This window comes from Gouania willdenowi, chromosome 3 (genome assembly GCF_900634775.1).
Source record: "Gouania willdenowi chromosome 3, fGouWil2.1, whole genome shotgun sequence".
Classification (NCBI taxonomy): domain Eukaryota; kingdom Metazoa; phylum Chordata; class Actinopteri; order Blenniiformes; family Gobiesocidae; genus Gouania; species Gouania willdenowi.
In genome coordinates this window covers 10,477,946-10,495,747 of record NC_041046.1, presented here as the reverse complement: position 1 = coordinate 10,495,747, position 17,802 = coordinate 10,477,946, and the positions used below count along the sequence as shown (strand labels likewise).

The window sequence follows — 17,802 nt, the reverse complement described above, 5'->3', positions numbered from 1 at the left end:
AATAATGATTTCAAAAAAATCTATTTTCATTTTTCAGAAATTTCAGGCGATCCCAAGGTTGAAAAACACTGATTTAGTGGCTTCTGAATAGATTTCTATAGTTTTTATAATTTCCGGTCAACTCTTGCCTGGGGTGGGACTAAGACTGACATTTTATTTGTTAATTTTCCACTCTCTCCCTCTCTAAAGTACTCCCTGTAGTGCCATTGCGTACCCCTAGGGGAACATGTACCCCTATTTGAGAAAAACTGCTATACACTACAAACTCAATGAGTATATACTGTCAACTATACACTATTAAGTCTGGTTAGGATGACAGGGATGATGACCGTTCTCACGTAAGTATACTTCATAGTTTCCAAAGAGGCATTTGGAACACACAACAAAAACCTGAAGCACACCGAGGCTCTCCGAGGAGCTTACAAATGTGGATGGTGATTACGGTTATGTAAGCGGAGAATGCAGACAGGCAGCATTGGGGGCAGCTAAAGGGTGGCAGGGGTCCTCAAATCGCCTGTATTAAATAGTTAAGTGTGGGTGATGTATGTGTTTCTTGGTTATTCAAATTAAAAAGAGTTAAAACAATCAGCTCCGTTGCTGTTAGCAGCAAATACACATCCAGTGGAAATTGGGGTTGAGCTCAGAAACAGAACATGTGAAAGCAGCCTCAGGGTTAACAGTTGTCCACAGCAGTCATTAGTAGGAAAGGTCACAGTTTAATCAAAACACCTTGTGTTTACGTGTGTTTTATTATCGGATATGAATAGTGATTTATCTGTGTCTATCAGCCTCATGTTTGCTTGGTGGGCAGAGTTTAGGTGGCTCTTATGATGCTAAAGGTTTCCAACCTTTGGTCTTCAAGACTTTCATAGGTGGCGTCTGACAGAGCGGCTAGGTTTTAAATGTGGGTGGATGGCAGGCTGCCAACAGGGAAGCCCTATGATAGCACTGTACAAACATGTGGATCCAAAGCAGCTAGGCAACAGCAACAGCTTCTCTTTCAATCTGTTCATTTCACTAATGAGATGGTGATTTCTTACCGCCTTCCCGTTCCTGAGGAAATTACACCGAGGACACCTGACAGAGCATCCTCTCCAGAACAATGTGATTACAGGGTGTACACAATGATGCCACAAGTATTGGGACAGACCTGCAAATAACTGAATTCAGATGTTTTAAACCTTTAATCTACCCCATTATTACCAAAGTGGAATAAAATCTACCTGACTGTGCATTCTGCTGGAAAAAGATCTCCTAATGCTTTCTATGATCAGTTGCTGTTCATCTGTGTAATAAATTGTGATCCAACACCAGTTTCAGACTGGATTTAATATATTTATAGAAAAAAGGTGAATAAAATTAATGAACAGATCATGTGGAAAGCTTTGTTGAGGTAAATTAGGCTGTACAGGGTGCAAAGGATTAGCCAACTCTGTATTACACTCTACTGATTTCAAGGGGTACACATTTAGATTGTAATGTAAATGTAAAGTAGATTACTGAAATAACTCTTATAGGTCTATACATTTATCACTAATGCCAAAAGGATTATTCTTAAAATCACCAGATTTAAAACTCCCAGACCTCATACAAAGAGAAAGGGGAATATAATTTAAGAGGAAAACTATATTATACCAGAACAAGACTGAAAAAGATGAGTACAACAATAGCAGGGGTTAAACTATGCCTAAGGATGAAATAAAACAAAGCAGCAACAGAAACCAGTTTAAAAAGCTTTTTAAATCAGATATCGTTAGTAATTAAAATAAAGAGCAACAATTTTACTTAGGACAGCAATGGCAATATGTAATTTGTATATAATGGTATAAAGTATAGTAATACTCAATACTAAGGCTGAACGATTAATTGCATTTGCAATATTATCACAATATTTTCTAATTGCAAAGGCTGCAAATTTTTTATTACATCTGTATCGGTCCTGTTAACGGTGTTTTAAAGGTCGCGTGAATCCTCAAGCCTCAGACAAGCATTGATAACGCCGTGCCTGTAAGTCCTCCTTAACAACCCGCTAGCGTAGCTGACTGATGGGAGGGGCTACTGTAGACAGTGCTCGCCTCTTCGCCTCGAGTATGCGTGTCTGTAGACGCTATCCACACACACTTGTTATTGTTTTCAGCCAAAAAACTGCACACTACAGTAAAACACATGGCTATTAAAGCGGCTATTGTGATTTTGAGTCAGAAAAGTGTGTGCCACTGCAGAACCAGAGCAGCAAAAGCAGATGAGTTGTGTGTGTGCGCCGTGTGGGGTTCTCCACAGCTTAGCGTTCAGCCTGCTGCTTCGTGGGCCGCTGGGTTGTCTCAGCGTAGCAGTCCTAGGCTGCGTAGGTTTCTCCACACATCGGCCGCTACCGTGCCTCGGCTGCCAGCAACGTTTAGTTCGAGTACTGACTTGCGATTATATCTTACATCTTACAACTAAAACGTTGCAAGTTACTATAGCAAAACAGGACTAAATCAACATAGTTAGCCTTGTTGTCACGAGCCAGTGTAGCAGCAGCCATTAATGGCGCAGCTCACTAATTCTCCTTCTGCACAATGTTTAATTGTTAAGTTATGTTTGATATACTTGATTTGAATATTTGCATTGTTTAGATAGTTGGTTTAGTGTTTTTAGTGTTTTGTTAATATTAAAAAGTTATTTATACGGTATTTTTTTATTGTTTTATTTATACATTTATAGTGTTTTATTTAGAACTATCTATTTTGTATTTTTTTATTTATTTTGTGTGCCATATTGTTCAGAATGTTCAAAAATAAACAGATTGATGTACATTATTTGTTTTTTTTTGTTGTTATTTTGTGTTTTTCCATTGAAAAAAGGAAGGTAATGATAAGGGTATCGATGAAGTACCGGATCGATAAGGAGTATCGATAAGAGTAGTAGTATCGATAAATCCTTAACGATACCAATCCCTAATGTTGAAGAGGTAAAGCCACAGGTTTGTTTGCTTTATTGTTGTATACTGTGCTTTAAATGTGATAATTTATATTTATTTAAAGTTTAAATAAATCTGAAATTGTTTATTATGTAACAGATTGATTTATTGCTTGTGTTCATTGCAAGAGGCCCTTGAAAAAATAATCAAATTTATTGCATAGGCAATGCAATGTGCTTTACACACATCAACAGTATAAACATTAAAAATCTACAATAATATGATTATAAATCCATCTCCCTCTCAAATTTACAAAGCAGAGAAAAAAAAATATAGCTTGGCTGCACAAATAATCCAATTTTAATCGTGACTACAATTTTGGCCTCCACGATGACATTAACCTGATCGTTGGTCATTTTTACATTTACAATACGGCCACTGATGAATATAAAACTGGAGTTTTAAGGTTTTTTTTAGGTGGGGCCCTCAGGTTGAACGTGTCGACACGCCCCCATGAGTTGATTGACATAAGTGCCTAATTAATTAGTATTAATTCAAGCCAGAAAATGTTGACAGACTGGTGTTTCTTGCTCAAAACCTGTAGGTTTAAGCCTAACGTTGTAACCTTTTCTTTATATGCTGTAATTGTTTTCAAGGAGTTACACTAACAGTGTATTTATAGTTAGCTAGTTGTAAATGTTGGCAAATTTTTGGGTACATTTTAGTATTCATCAATATTTTTGTTTCAAGCTTTTCTTTTTCACTCTAAACTGTTCACAGATTGTTTGTTTAAAATTAGTTAAATAAAAATGAAAATGAAAATATTTGTGATTAAATATTGATCAAATAATCGTGATAATAATTTTGGCCATAATTGTGCAGCCCTACCGTGATGCTCACTTCAGCTCTGCTTGTTCTACTTCTTTGCAGCATAGCAACAAAAAGCAGCATCACCATGTTTGCTGTAAGCTCTGGGCTCTACTATCTGACATGTGTCCATAGATCTGAGATACCTGCTGGTTTCAGACCTGAGTGACATCTCACTGATTGACCAAACCCATTCACAGATTTATACACCAGCAGCAGAACTTCAAAATCTATTCTGAGGCTGACTGGGAGCCAGTGTAAAGACTTTAAAACTGAAGTAATGTGTTCTGACCTCTTTGTTCTGGTGAAGACCTGAGCTGCAGCGTTCTGAACCAACTGTAGCTGTTTGATGCTCTTTCCTGTCAGAAGACCATTACAATAGTCCAGTCTGCTCGAGATAAAGGCATGGACCAGTTTCTCCTGATATTTCTGAGTCATTAAACCTTTCACTCTGGAAATGTTCTTTAGGTGGTAGAAGCTGTTTTTGTGATAGATTTGATCTGACTGCTGAATGTAACATCTGAGTCAATCAGAAAACCAAGGTTTGAGACTTGGTCTTTAGCTTTTATAGTATAAATCTGTATATTAAAAGACTTTGTCTAGATGCTAATTATTTTTGTGATATTATCTAGAGAGGGCTGTTTTGTTTTTGTAATGGGGTAGGTGTGTATAAGCCTTTGCTTCAACCCACACCAAGCACAAAGGGCGGACTGGCGTACGGGGACACCAGGGACACCTGTGGGCCTCTGGGTCGGGCCATGAGAAAGAGAAAAGGAAAGGTGGAATAAATTAACCTGTTAAGTATCGCGTTTTGGCCGGAAAACTCTTGTATTTTACCCCTCTTTTCCCATAAATAACCAGTATTTTAATGTAATAATAACTAAAAGATAAATAAATAAAAACATTTCTCTGTCTCTCTAAACTGAACGCTATCACTAGCCTTGCGAGAGCTGCCACCTGAAATGGCCTGGGTGGCATTTCTCGTGAGATTAGTGCCGTCAGCGGCAACAAACCCGTAAACAACTCAGAAGAGAGATGATGAATGAAGACGTCTGGTGAAGAAAACATAGAACTCATGTAAATACATGGTAAAATGTGACAGAGAGTTTACCTTCCTAAAGAGCAGCAGGATGGGACACAGTTACACGTTCTGTAAAATTAGTAACTGAGATTTTAGCATCTCCACGGGGGAAGGAACGATGCAAGTCACCATGAAAAATCAGCCAATCACAAGCGCCACAAATATACACTGCTTTCAAAAAAGTGTTAAAGAATGTAAAGTCTGCAACAAATGTGTCTAATAAGTCATTAGTGAATGCCAGAGAACCACATGAGTGAGCATGAGAAATTATGTAATAAAAAAATGTTAATTTCTAACTTAAAGACAGGCATAGTGAAATTAACAGTAAATATGTAATATGTTGACTTGTATAAGAACTGTAAGTATATTAAATAAACACGTGCTTCATATACACATTTACAGTATGTTTTCATTTAGGCTGTTTTATAATTTAGTAATTAGGGCTGGGCGATATATCGAGATTCAAGATACATCGAGTTTTGTATTTTGGTGATATCTAAAACTGCAATATCGCATATATCGTATTTTGTATAAAAATACTAGTTTCAGGAGTGGCTGCTTTTATTTCTCAGAACAGAATGTAAAGCACAGTTAGATAGATTAATGAGTGCGTCCTAACCCAGACCTTCCCCATAACTCGCCACACAACAGAACTCACTCACACATGCTGTCCCTTAGAGGAGAAAAAGCCAATAGTGGCACTTATTGTGAAGCGGTTTGTTAATAAATGTGCCTGTGTGGCATTTTGCATGAGCACATTTAACCCAGAATTGTCTTTCCGGTCAGATTTCATTTGAAATAAAATTATCAAAATTCATATTGTATACAGTGTCACCATTTAGAGAAAACCTACCAGACTCTAATCACATAACTGTATTTAGTCAGTGGTTGAGAAGTGGATATTTTAGATCAGATTAGTTATAAGTGATACTGGAGCTTTGTTGGGGTGGAGGGTCAGCCACATGTTAATGCATCAATGACCTGTTTGCATTAATATCACTACATGCTGTAAAATGACTATACTCCTGTAATTATATTACTGTAGGCTACTTAAGGGTTCCAGCTAATGATTACTATAGGATTATGGTCCAAAACAACATCAAAGGCAGTTTTCTTCATCAAGGTACATGAAACTTGTGTTGCCGGTGTAGTGTAAAATAATCCTACGAGTGAAATTTTTCTAAGGTTGCATGCGCAGTAAATATAGCGTAGTAAATATTTACACGTATACGTACAATATTTTGCTACTCCAACCCTAACCCTTCTTCAGCTAATGTACCATCAGTAATGACAGGACATTCAGAATCCATCTCTGACACCTGTTTTTTTTAAAGCGGTATCCAACATGACAGATGCGCATGCGCAGTTCGCCAGGTGCGCATGTCCATTGTCGAGATTATTTTGATGGTAGGGTGACTGACCTTTGTTTTTTAAGCTCATGTTCTAATCAAGCCAATTTCCATCATCATTATTATAATACTCATTTTTCACTAAAAATATACATTATAAATATCTAATCGTTTAATGCTTTCATTTTTTAATGGTCCACTCTCTCGCTCAAGTAGCCCCTGTAGTGTCATCACGTACACCCATTTGAGAAACACTGAGTTCGTCAATTGAGTGTTACACTTTTGAGTAGGGCTGGGCGAAATGGACCAAAACTCATATCTGAATATTTTTTCTCAAAATGGTGATATCCGATAATAAATATTGAAATTTTTAAACTCAATGAAGTCTTACCAAAGAGACAATTCTGGGTTAAATTTGCTGATGCAAAATGCCACACGGGCACATTTATTATCAAACTGCTGCACAATATGTACCACTTTAGGCCATTTCTCCTATAAGGGACAGCACGTGTGAGTGAGTTCTGTAGTGTGTTTAGATGAAGGTCTAGGTGATCAGTTAACTGTGCTTTACATGTTCCAAGACGTAGATAAAGCAGCGACTCCTAAAACAAGTATTTTAATACAAAATTAGCTATAAAATATATGTCTCAAAGAACACTGTTTGATTGAACTAAATGAATAATATTAAATATTTGGATGATGGGATTTGCACAAATCAAAATAAACTATAGAAAATATATATTAGATATATTTTCTATATCACCAAAAATAGAAGGCCGTGGCTACGGAAACGGAGCACCCCTCACTGGCCAGTTTAGGTGACGTGATAGGTGCACCACGTGACTTAAAATTCCATCAATTTTATTTTAGCTCATTTATTTTTAAATACCTCGCTAACCCAGGAAACACCCTAAAATGTTTATTTTTTCCATATATGTATTTTCAAAAGTGGAATTTGCCGTGTCAAATATGTTAAAATAAAAAAATATATGTGACAAAAGTGGGATTCGAACCCACGGCAGCGGAAGGAAGGATCCTTGAGTACAGTGCCTTAGACCCTTGGCCATCATGATACGGTGAGAACACACAGGCACATTAACACATTAATACACATAAACGAGGAAAACGTAGCCATAGTCCCAGAGGCTACTGATACGTTCCCAAATCACTAGACACTTAGAAATTGGAAACTCTGTAGAAAATGTCTATTTATATGGTGTCCGTACGGACAACCCCCGGTGCAACTGGTACAGTTACCGAAATACATGTACGTAGCGTTTTATCGTTAGGTTTAGGTTATAACCCAATATTACAACAATTGTTAGGGTTAGGTTTAGTCTTGGTCAAGCGACCTAAACTGACCAATGACTGACCTATCACGTGACCTAAACTGGCCAAATTCGGCATATTGATACGGCAACCGTACGGATAGCCACTGCCAACTCTATACATCTTGAACCACGATATATCGCCCAACCTTACTTTTGAGTGTTGTTTGTTCTGGGTTTTTTTTTTCTTCTTCTTCTAAAGACTGACGAAATATAATTCTAATTCAGAAAATGCAAACTGTGATCTGGAAATCAAAGTGCTGTGATGTCAGTCAGTGTGTATTATGTGTGTTAGTGAGCCTCACCTCTTCTGTTCATGGGTCGGACTCGAACCGCCACCTTGACATTAGAGTCATCCAGGCTGGATTGGGTGGATTCCCCCATGCTGACACTTCACCCACTATAGGTCAGCTTCTCAGCAGCAGAAAAATCATCCACAATCCTGGAAATGTGGCGCTAGCTGGACTCACAGTCAGCTAGCTGCTCTCAGCATGTCCACAGGAAAACACACACACTGAAGGAAAGCCTGGCTAAAATCCCACAGGAAGCCACAGCTGCCTCTATTTTCTTCTTCTGCTCATTTTCCAGCCGCTGGTTCAGTAAAATTGCGCTTTACGCGAAAAAAAAAAAAAAAAAAAAAAAAAACCGAGCTAGCAGCTAATTTTCCAGGCAAAATAACGGAAGGCAGCGACAGGAAAAGGCAGCTTGATTTATGACACTTTCTTCCATCTGACCGCCTCACAGCCCTGGGACACACCGTGTCTCTGAGCCCCGTTACCGGTGCTGGACACCGTTAACCTCCGTTAACCCACGAGCCCAACGGAGAAGAGAGTCTGAGCGATGATCCGCTGCAGCCTCCCAACGGGAGAGAGTCAAGCTACAAACAACGAGCAGCAGCCGCCCTTCCGCCCCCACCAAGCGCCTTTCAAAATAAAGCATCTGTCATTCGGGTTGAGGTCAATTATATTTGTAATTGCGTAATTGATAATTAACTACAATTATTACATAATTTTATCTGTAACTGGATTTTTTTTTTTTTTTGCTGTTGTAATTGAATTGTAATTTAGTTCAGATAATTCACTTTGTAATTAGGTGGAATTTGAGATTCTCAATATTTGGGCCAACCACAAAGTGTGTAACATTCATTCATTCATTTTCAGAATGCTTTGTCCTATTTTAGGGTCACGGGGGTCTGCCGGTGGCTATCTCCGACTCACACAGGCCGTTATGCGGGGGTACACCCTGGACAGGGCACCACTCACATTCAGTCCTACGGGCTATTTAGAGACTCCAATCAACCTAACAATCATGTTTTTGGATTGTGAGAGGAAGCTGGAGCACAGGGAGAACATGCAAACTCCACACAGAAAGGACCCAAGTGTCCACCACCCCAGGGCTTGAACCCAAGACCTTCTTTCTGCTAACCACTAAGCCACCTTGCGCCCCTGTGTGTAATACTACAAGAATGCAAAAATGATTACTAACACAATTGATAATGCTGACTACAAAAAATTTGCGTCGACGCGTTGTTTAATGTTGTAAATTCATGATAAAACTAGGCCGGCGGCTTCATTTTTACTGCAGTACCATAACACTTCACCTTTTACATTATGAAGAAGAATTGCTCAACAGAAGAAGAACCAACCTAAAGTCTCTAAAATTTCACTGAAATCTTATACTCTAATTTGTATTTTTAAACGAACAACAAATTAATTCATATGTATTTTGAACAGTCACTGTGTTTTATGGCACTAAAAATATTTGTTTATTGTGTACAATATATTAAAAGTTTTATTTTTTAGATTAAATTTGGGAAAACTGTAATACAAACTTTTGACCACACATACAATTAGAGATAAATATACTAGACGACAATAAAAAATAAATAAATAAATAAATAAATAAATAAATAAAACTTTGTTCTTCAATGAGTTCATGCTCAGATTGGCTGCAATGCCGATCAATCGCATTTTTGTGGCTCCGCTGTGATAAAAGTTGTCTGTCTCTAAACTACATAATATAATTCAAGATTAAATTGCAAGTTACTGGAGTTTAGTGTTGTTGTTGAATCAGCGGTTGTTTCTAGTTTTCTCCACATCTGCAGCACTGATGCTGAAGTCAGTGTTTAGTTCGCTGAACCAGCTGTTCCATAACATCAGCTGCTAGCGTTCAGTCATGGTGGTGACAGGACTGAAACTAAACTATAACTGCAAGTGGAAACCGAAAGAGTTTTAAAACGGTGGCAATAACTTTAAAGGTGAAACTAAAAGTGGGAACAAGTGGTCGTACCAGATGTGTTTCAGAGACACCTCTGAGTCATGCTTCCCTTCCGTTAAATCTAGGAGTAGAAAAAGAGGCGTAAACGCTTCCTGTCATTTTTCAAAACAAAAGCACAAACTGGGCTCACAAACCAAAGGAAGAAGGTGGCAACCCGAATGAACACTTTTGTTGCTTTCCCACATTGTTGCGCATCATGTACGCATTTTCATGAAACCAGTATTTCCTGAAGGCAGTGGGACTTATGCAGACACACAATGCATGGAGGTAGATTTGTGTCTTTTTTATTCAAACACTTTTCAATGAAAAAAGAAAAAAAATATTATAATAATAATAATAAAATGAATAAATAAATCACTTCAATCAAAAACGTTTACTTCAATCCAAAATAAATATTTTCAATCAAAGAAAAAAAATATTTGAGACCCAAATAAGACTTTTTTTATTTGATTGAAATTATTTTTTAGATTTATTTTTTGTTCTTTGATTGAAATGTTGTGTTTTTTAATTGAATAATAATAATAATAATAATAATAATAATAATAATAATAATAATAATAATAATAATAATTAAATAATGTACTACCCCAAATACGGCCCAGATGCAACAAAATATGACTTCAATAAATGTCTTTGTTTTTTATTTTTTTTATTGAATGATAAAGAATTAATATCACATCATTATTTCAATAATCGATAAATAATAGTGAATTATTTTGTCAATTGCTAATATTATTTGTTAACGAGTTAAATTTGTTTTTCCACAACATATAATACCAGTAGTTATTTGACAAGTACATGTAACTGTTAGGCAGATCACTACTGAGTTTTAATATAATGACTTTTTTGGTTTATTTTTTAAACATCAAACTACATGTAAAGACATAAACAAAATAATTAGCATGCATTTAATTCTGAATAGCCAATTAAACTTTTTTAAAAAAAATTGGCTTCAATTGGCTTTTTTAATTATTTTTTTTTCATGTAAAACTATCGTTTTGGCACAATTTATGGGAAAGTACTGTGAACATCTGTGATTAAAATAAATTAATAATTTGGAGCGCTTGTTTTTGCGTTTACTGGATCGATCTTGGCCTCTACTGGTAGTAAGTGGAATTGCATTATAAATACATATAATTATAAAAGGACATCATAGAGCGCTCAGTTTCACTCTCTAGATAAGAAAACTAAATAGAAGCAGATTTTGATTATATATATTGTTTTATTTTATTTTTTTTAAATGTTATTTATTTATTTCAGACAAACAACAATGTAATACCATAATAACTAAAATATACAATAGTGCAAAAAATAATCCCTAAACTCCCTGAAAAGGAGTAAGAAGAAGCAAAGGCTTTTCATGTCCAACTCCTAGTACTGATTTTTAATAATCACTACATTGTGCTTTTACCATCCAGTCGATGTTATCATATTCATACATATCCTTCCAATTTTTGATAGAAGTTCATCTCTGAATGCATTTATGTTTTTTTGTTCTCACCCTCTTGACTCTAGTGATCTTTTCTTTATTTTTCTGTCTACAGTCTCGGCCATACATTGTGTGTCACTTATATCACTCAACAACAGTCCACTGACTAAGTTGTTTTCTATATCGTTGGTAAATATATTATCTAATAATGTTTTACTGTGAGATGTTATTCTAGTTGGTTTGGTAACCAATGGATACAGACTCATACTTGACATAGATGCAAAAAATTCCCTTGTGCTCATATGTTTTTTTTTTATATTATTATCATTAAGCAGGTCTATATTGATAACCCCACAGATGAATGTGACCTTCTGACTCGACCCCACAATCATTTCTTCCACGATACTCTTACATATGTCAACACTAGAGCCAGGTGTTCTGTATACACAACTGACCAAAATATTTTTACTGCTTTCCATGATAATTTTAATAGTAATACACTCCATCAGATCATCAACAGTTCTTGTCATATTTTACAATACTTTATAGTTAATTTTCATTTATTCCGCCTGTTGTTTTGGTTCATTTCACCCTTTTAACTCAAAATCCATTCCTTTCTCAGAGTCCAGCCAAGCTTCTGACATGGCAATCACATTATGGTTTTTTAAACTGACTAATATATTCTTTGATATTTTGATGGTTTGTGTATAAACTCCTACTATTTATGTGTAAAACTGATAAACACCCACTTGTGGTAAAATTAGAGTTAAACTGTTCATCTGTATAATATCTGCAATTATTATTAGTTTTGTTAAAAAAGTTCGTGCCAGAATCTTGTTTAATGTTAAACATGTGATTTGTTGTTTATCACATGTTAGAGTTGGAAAAATACAGTTAATGAACAGACACAGTGGGCACTCTGGCTTCTTCAGGTGTCCCGTTCAACTTTCTAAATATACATTACATTTGGCAGTCCATGTGGATTGACTTCTTCTGTTTCCTCAGGAATCTTGCTTTTTTGGCAATATCTGCATTTTTATTTTTTTTGTTTCTATTAAGTGTTCATTTAAATACACGTATTTTCCCGTCAGTTTCCTCCCCTTGTCTCAATAGATCCATCTTATGCTTCCTATTAACAAATTGTATTAATAGGGCTGGTTTGTCCTTTTTTCTAGTAGAGCAGATGAGTAACAATTTTCTTACAGCAGGTATAGCCTGACCTGCCTTCACTGTGAACCTGCTTAAGTTATTATTTATGTTATAATATGACATGTTTCGACTGCCAACTGTCAGTCTTCCTCAAAGGTGATTGCTTACTTTGATTCACGGTGGTTGGAGCATCATGATAAACATAGTGTAGGACTCATAGGTCCATAAATCCAAGATCATTAGCTCAATAAAAAGATGTCAACGTTTGTTCAGATAAACACTCTAAGCCTTTTCACACTCCTTCAGTTCTTGCACGAGGTCAAAGGTCAAGAGGTATAAACACACCATGGCTGACAAGGCAGGCAGCGCGTCTGACAGAGATTTAGATTATTTTTCCCGTTGGAGCGCTGATTCCCTGATTTCTTGCGGTCTCGGTCTCCAAGGCAGCAAGGCCGAGTTAGCCTCCCTTTTCAAACGGTGACCAATCAGTGCAGTTTCACTTATCAGCCTGTCTAGTGTCCATCTTGTGCACTTCCTTTAAATTCTTCAATTGAATTAAAAATGATAGCTTAATAAAAAATAATCATGGACCTGGTTAAATGAATGGTGGACCTCGTAAATTTACCTTTTCAAAGTGAGAACTCATACTGTCCTTTTCACACAAGGAAATCTCACTTGTCCCATCAATAATAATAATATTAATACATTTTAATTATAAGCGCTTTTCAAACACTCAAAGACACTTTACAGTTGTTAAATCAACTACACAAGTCAAAAAAAGAAAGTAACAACAATAAAGGTAAATACAGAAAAATACATTACTTTCATAAGTTAAAAGCATGGGAGAAGGAGTGGAGCAGAGAAGGTCTGTCACTTTAATAGTGCTTCTTTCATCGGTTTTACAAAACCGTATAGAGAGTTGTATAATGTTATGGGTTTGCTTTTATTTTTCTGTCAGTGCCCTGGCTTTGTGGAGTCCTTAAAATTGTCCTCTTTTCTGGCTGTTATGGACATAGCCACCCTATATGTATTTGGGTAGGTCCCACACTGCCATCCTTTTGAGGATTCTGATAGTTTAATCAAAGTCTATTATGAATACAGTTCTAGAAAGCTAAGAATCCTTCCTGTTTTATGTGTCTGCATCCTGGTCCAACACACCTGAATGATAAATGGAGGCTTGTTGGCAGATCTACTACTGAGCTGCATGACGATGCATTCTTTAATATTTTAGAGTCCTCTGAAGCATGCAGAACTCTGTGACGGCTCCTGTGAATATCTGGCCCTGTGTAGGGAAGGTGACCTGTCCAGGGAGGGGAAGCTACTATGAGACGGTTGGATGGATGGAATGATAATAGGTTTTTTATAATTCGTTTTAACCTACCTGCCATTGCAACAGATAAAGATCGTGATATTGATTTGAATGTTGGATGCATATGTTCTACAACTTAGTTTGATTAGAGCTCCCAAAGGGACTTTAACCTAGTCCAGTTACAATTACTGTATACAGAGGTGTATAGAGTACTCATATATCCTACTCAAGTAGAAGTACTGTTACTTGATTGAAATTCTACTCAAGTACAAGTCCACGTAGGTCATACATAAAACACGCAAGTACAAGTAAAAAGTAGCTCAATTAAATAGTACTCAAAGTAAAAGTTACTAGTTACTTTCACCCCCACTTTCATTTTTGGTAATAAATCTTGCCACGGTTCCCATTGCTTACAGTGAATGTCTCATGTATAATGGAAGCAACAAAATCTTGCACAATTGGAACTTAGTTAAAGACAGGGTAGGTAATCCGAGGGCTCCGACGTCACCTCATGTCTCATTCAGCGGTAAGTAAATACTAAACTTTATCATTATATATGTTCAAAAAACGTGATTAAAAACTCTGTTTTAACGCTGTCACCGGTGATGCGCTTTTAGTGTGGGCTCGTGCACGCGAGGGGTCGAGAACGAGCAGGGAGACGGGGAGACGTGATTGGTTAAAAAAACCGAACCGTCTTTTCTCATTGGTCATTTCAACCAAAAACTTAAAAAATTTATCTGGAAAAAAATACCTACCCTACCTTTAATTTTAAAATCTGAATAAAATAAAAGGTTTGTCAAAATGTAGAATTCTTTTTTAATAAAATCACACCAATGAATTCAGTTCAAGTACTGTATAGCTAAATGTATGAACTCTAAAACAGAGAAAATCACCTTCAGTCAATGCCGTTTTGGCGCTGTGCATTACGTTTAATCTGGTTGCTCAGCTATGATGATATACTGTCTCTTTTCAAATTTTTTTCTTTTATAATGTTGTATACCATGCACTTTTATTCGGAAGAACTTTCATACTGATTAACCTTTTATTCCAACAGACTTTTACCGTACCTTATGTTGTTTTTATGATAACTGTGTCTGTTTGACTTGAATGTTGTCGGGAGGGGCATGTGCAATTTATTGTACTCTGCAATGACAATAAAAGGATTCTGATCTATTCCATGTATGATGTGATGTATTTGATTGTTGTCTGCTCATTTAAATTTTTGTAGTTTCACTATGACCATTAATTATTTTAAAACCAAAAACAATAATTTACTCAGTAACAGTTGGGTGTAGAAATGTAACAAATTACTTTACTTCTTTTAAAATGTACTTAGGCACAAGTAAATCTACTGATTTAGAAATATACTCAAAAAAAATATGAGTACCCACAAAACCAACTCAATTACAGTAACGTGAGTCACTTTTAATCCATTACTTTCACTTCTGCAATTATACTGCAGAAATATTATATGTCTAAACAAAGGACAGTTTCTCATACAAATCTCAGTTATGGATCAATCACAGTGGTCCTTACTGTAGACCCACATGATAGAGGTGCATGTTTGTGTGATTTTGTTGGTTTTTGGTAAAAAAATGAATGAAAGGATGGAACAGCCACCAGAGGGCGCCCTACAACAAGATGTGTGCCACATTAGGGAGAATGACATCTGGATATCAAAGTCTAAGAACTTCATCATCAGTCATCCGTGATACATTCAGACAGAGCACACTAAATGTCTTTACCTCTCCACATTGGCTACTTACAGCCTACTTGATGTCTAAATACATATTTGAACCCTACAGGTCTGATATTGTGTGATGGGCAGGTGGGAGCAGACTTGTCACCACAATAAGGGCGTAGGCAAAGGAGAGACAGATGTGGTGTCTGACTTGATTTTAAAGGACATACGTAGACAATGACACACGCTTAAGTCACTGCTGACGTCAAAGAGGATTTAAGTTATCTTTTCCTTTTCCCCCCGCTTCACTCACTATCTTATGATCTAGATTCAGGCCTTTTTCTGTCTCTCTGGTTATGCAAGTGGCTATAAATGTAAGCATTGGTTGGAGATGGGAAGGTGAAGTAAGTTTGTGTTTACATGTGAAGGACAGCTTAGTTTAAGGGTTTTTAGCAATAGGCTCATTTATTAACGAGTTTTCTCAAGTTTTACTTTGGTCCAAGTTTGTGCCAGTTAAGCAATATGACACTCGAGGTTGTGCTGATGTACTGAAATATCAGCACTGGTGTGATTTGGCTGTAGATAATCACACCAGTGCTGATATTTCACGCAACAGCATAACCTCGAGTTTGGTATGGCTTTTATACAACAGTTCTACGAGCACATTTTATTAGTTAACATACTGACAAGTGACAAGAGATTATTTTTTTTCCTTTTTTGGTTCCGCTAATAAAAACAGTTCCACAACTGATTCCGCTGAAGATTTCTTCCTATAAAAAAGAGGGATATTTTTCTTCCCACTGTCGCTAAATGCTTGTTCATGTGGATCTTTTTGGGTTCTTTCTTTCTTACTATGGACTTTATATTTTGTTAAGCGCTTTGAGGTTTGAGGCTACGTTCACACTGTAGGCAAATGCGACCCAAATCCGATGTTTTTGCCCATATGCGATGTGTATCTGATCTGTTGAAGACACTCTGAACAACACAACAATTCAAATTTTAATGAACTCTGCATCATTTAAGCTGTTGTCATCCCTATCCCACCACTGTTGACTCCTGGCTCTCTTCTTTTTTCACTCTCCCTAAAGTTATGGGATGTCTTTAGAATGAGAGTACCTGTACCTGTATTTTGTGTTGTTTTGACCCCCTCATAGGGTATAATGGGCCCTCAGGGACGTTCCAAGTTGCCTCTGTTTACAGCTCTGCAAAGTCAGAATCATTGTTGTGTGCAGGGCTTCTCTTCTCACAGTTACCTCATGGCTCATGTTACATCATACACCCCAAGTCACCCACTGAACCCCCCCCCCCCCACCCGATCACCACCTCCATGATGACATTATCTGCTGCACTGTATATATATTTATATTTATCCTATTTATCCTTTATTCTCTATCTATCCTTTATTTATCCCTCATCCTTTATATTTATCATTATTATTATTATTATTATTATTATTATTATTATTATTATTATTGTTGCTGGGTTGTTCTTTGTTTTTTTTTTTTTGTGCACCAACTACCAAGACAAATTCCTTGTACTGTCCTTAAAACTGTACATGGCCATTAAAAACATTTCTGATTCTGATTAGGTGGTGCCAGAACAGAATCCCCAGAGGATCAGGATCCTTAAAGCAAGTTTCTCCGTGTGCCTTAGTCAATAAACCCACAGATACGTTTATTAGGTGTTCTTTACGACAGCTGTAGCATGAATACGACTGTGTGGCTTCTCTTTAATTGCAGACATTTCACATGCCTATATTTATTAGTGAGAGCAAGGTATATATCACAACTTTGCAAAGATCCACAGAGTTATCCTTGATTTTGGACACAATAAATGAAATTGTAAGTCTCTAGGGTAACACTTTGTAATAATAATCCCTTATTTAACATTAGTTAAGACATTAATAAAGAGTTTATTAATAATTATAATGTATTACCTTACATTAACTAACATAACAGTAAATGCATTAAAAAGAAGTTAATTAATGCTTATTATCTCAAACATTGCATTAATGTAAACAGCTATCCTTATGTAACATTAATTAACAGTTTAATAATGTTATAATAATCATTATAATGTTTTAGCTAACATTAACTAACATGCCAGTTAATGTATTCATAAGCAGTTATTTAATGCTTAGTAATTCAAACATTTTTAAGCATTAATAAATGTTATATAATATAATTAGTTTTCCTTATGGATGCATCACTTATTATAGTAGTAAAATGTAATGTCCCTCATAATCATTTATTTACAGAGTTTATTTGGAGTGCGTATGCCAATGTCATCACCAGGTATCCCTTACTTAACCTTAAGTATGGTATTGCATAACATTAGTAACCATACATAAACCTTAATAAATGTATAGGAGGAGTTCCTCATAAGCATTACTTAACCATAGTTCACCATTAGTTAAGCCTTTCTTGAGTGTGG

The 17,802-nt window shown here is 36.3% G+C and overlaps 1 protein-coding gene across 2 annotated transcripts in view; it reads right to left on the bottom strand.

Annotated features, from left to right (window-relative positions):
- The window catches only part of kif13ba (kinesin family member 13Ba), a 90,475-nt gene extending 82,100 nt beyond the window's left edge, over positions 1-8,375 (bottom strand). For both annotated transcript variants that reach the window (XM_028443102.1, XM_028443103.1), the window contains exon 1: positions 7,830-8,375. In XM_028443102.1, the coding sequence (XP_028298903.1) occupies positions 7,830-7,908 (79 nt within the window). In that variant the 5' untranslated portion in view covers positions 7,909-8,375. The remainder of the gene's footprint in view (positions 1-7,829) is intronic.
- Positions 8,376-17,802: the final 9,427 nt, after the last annotated feature.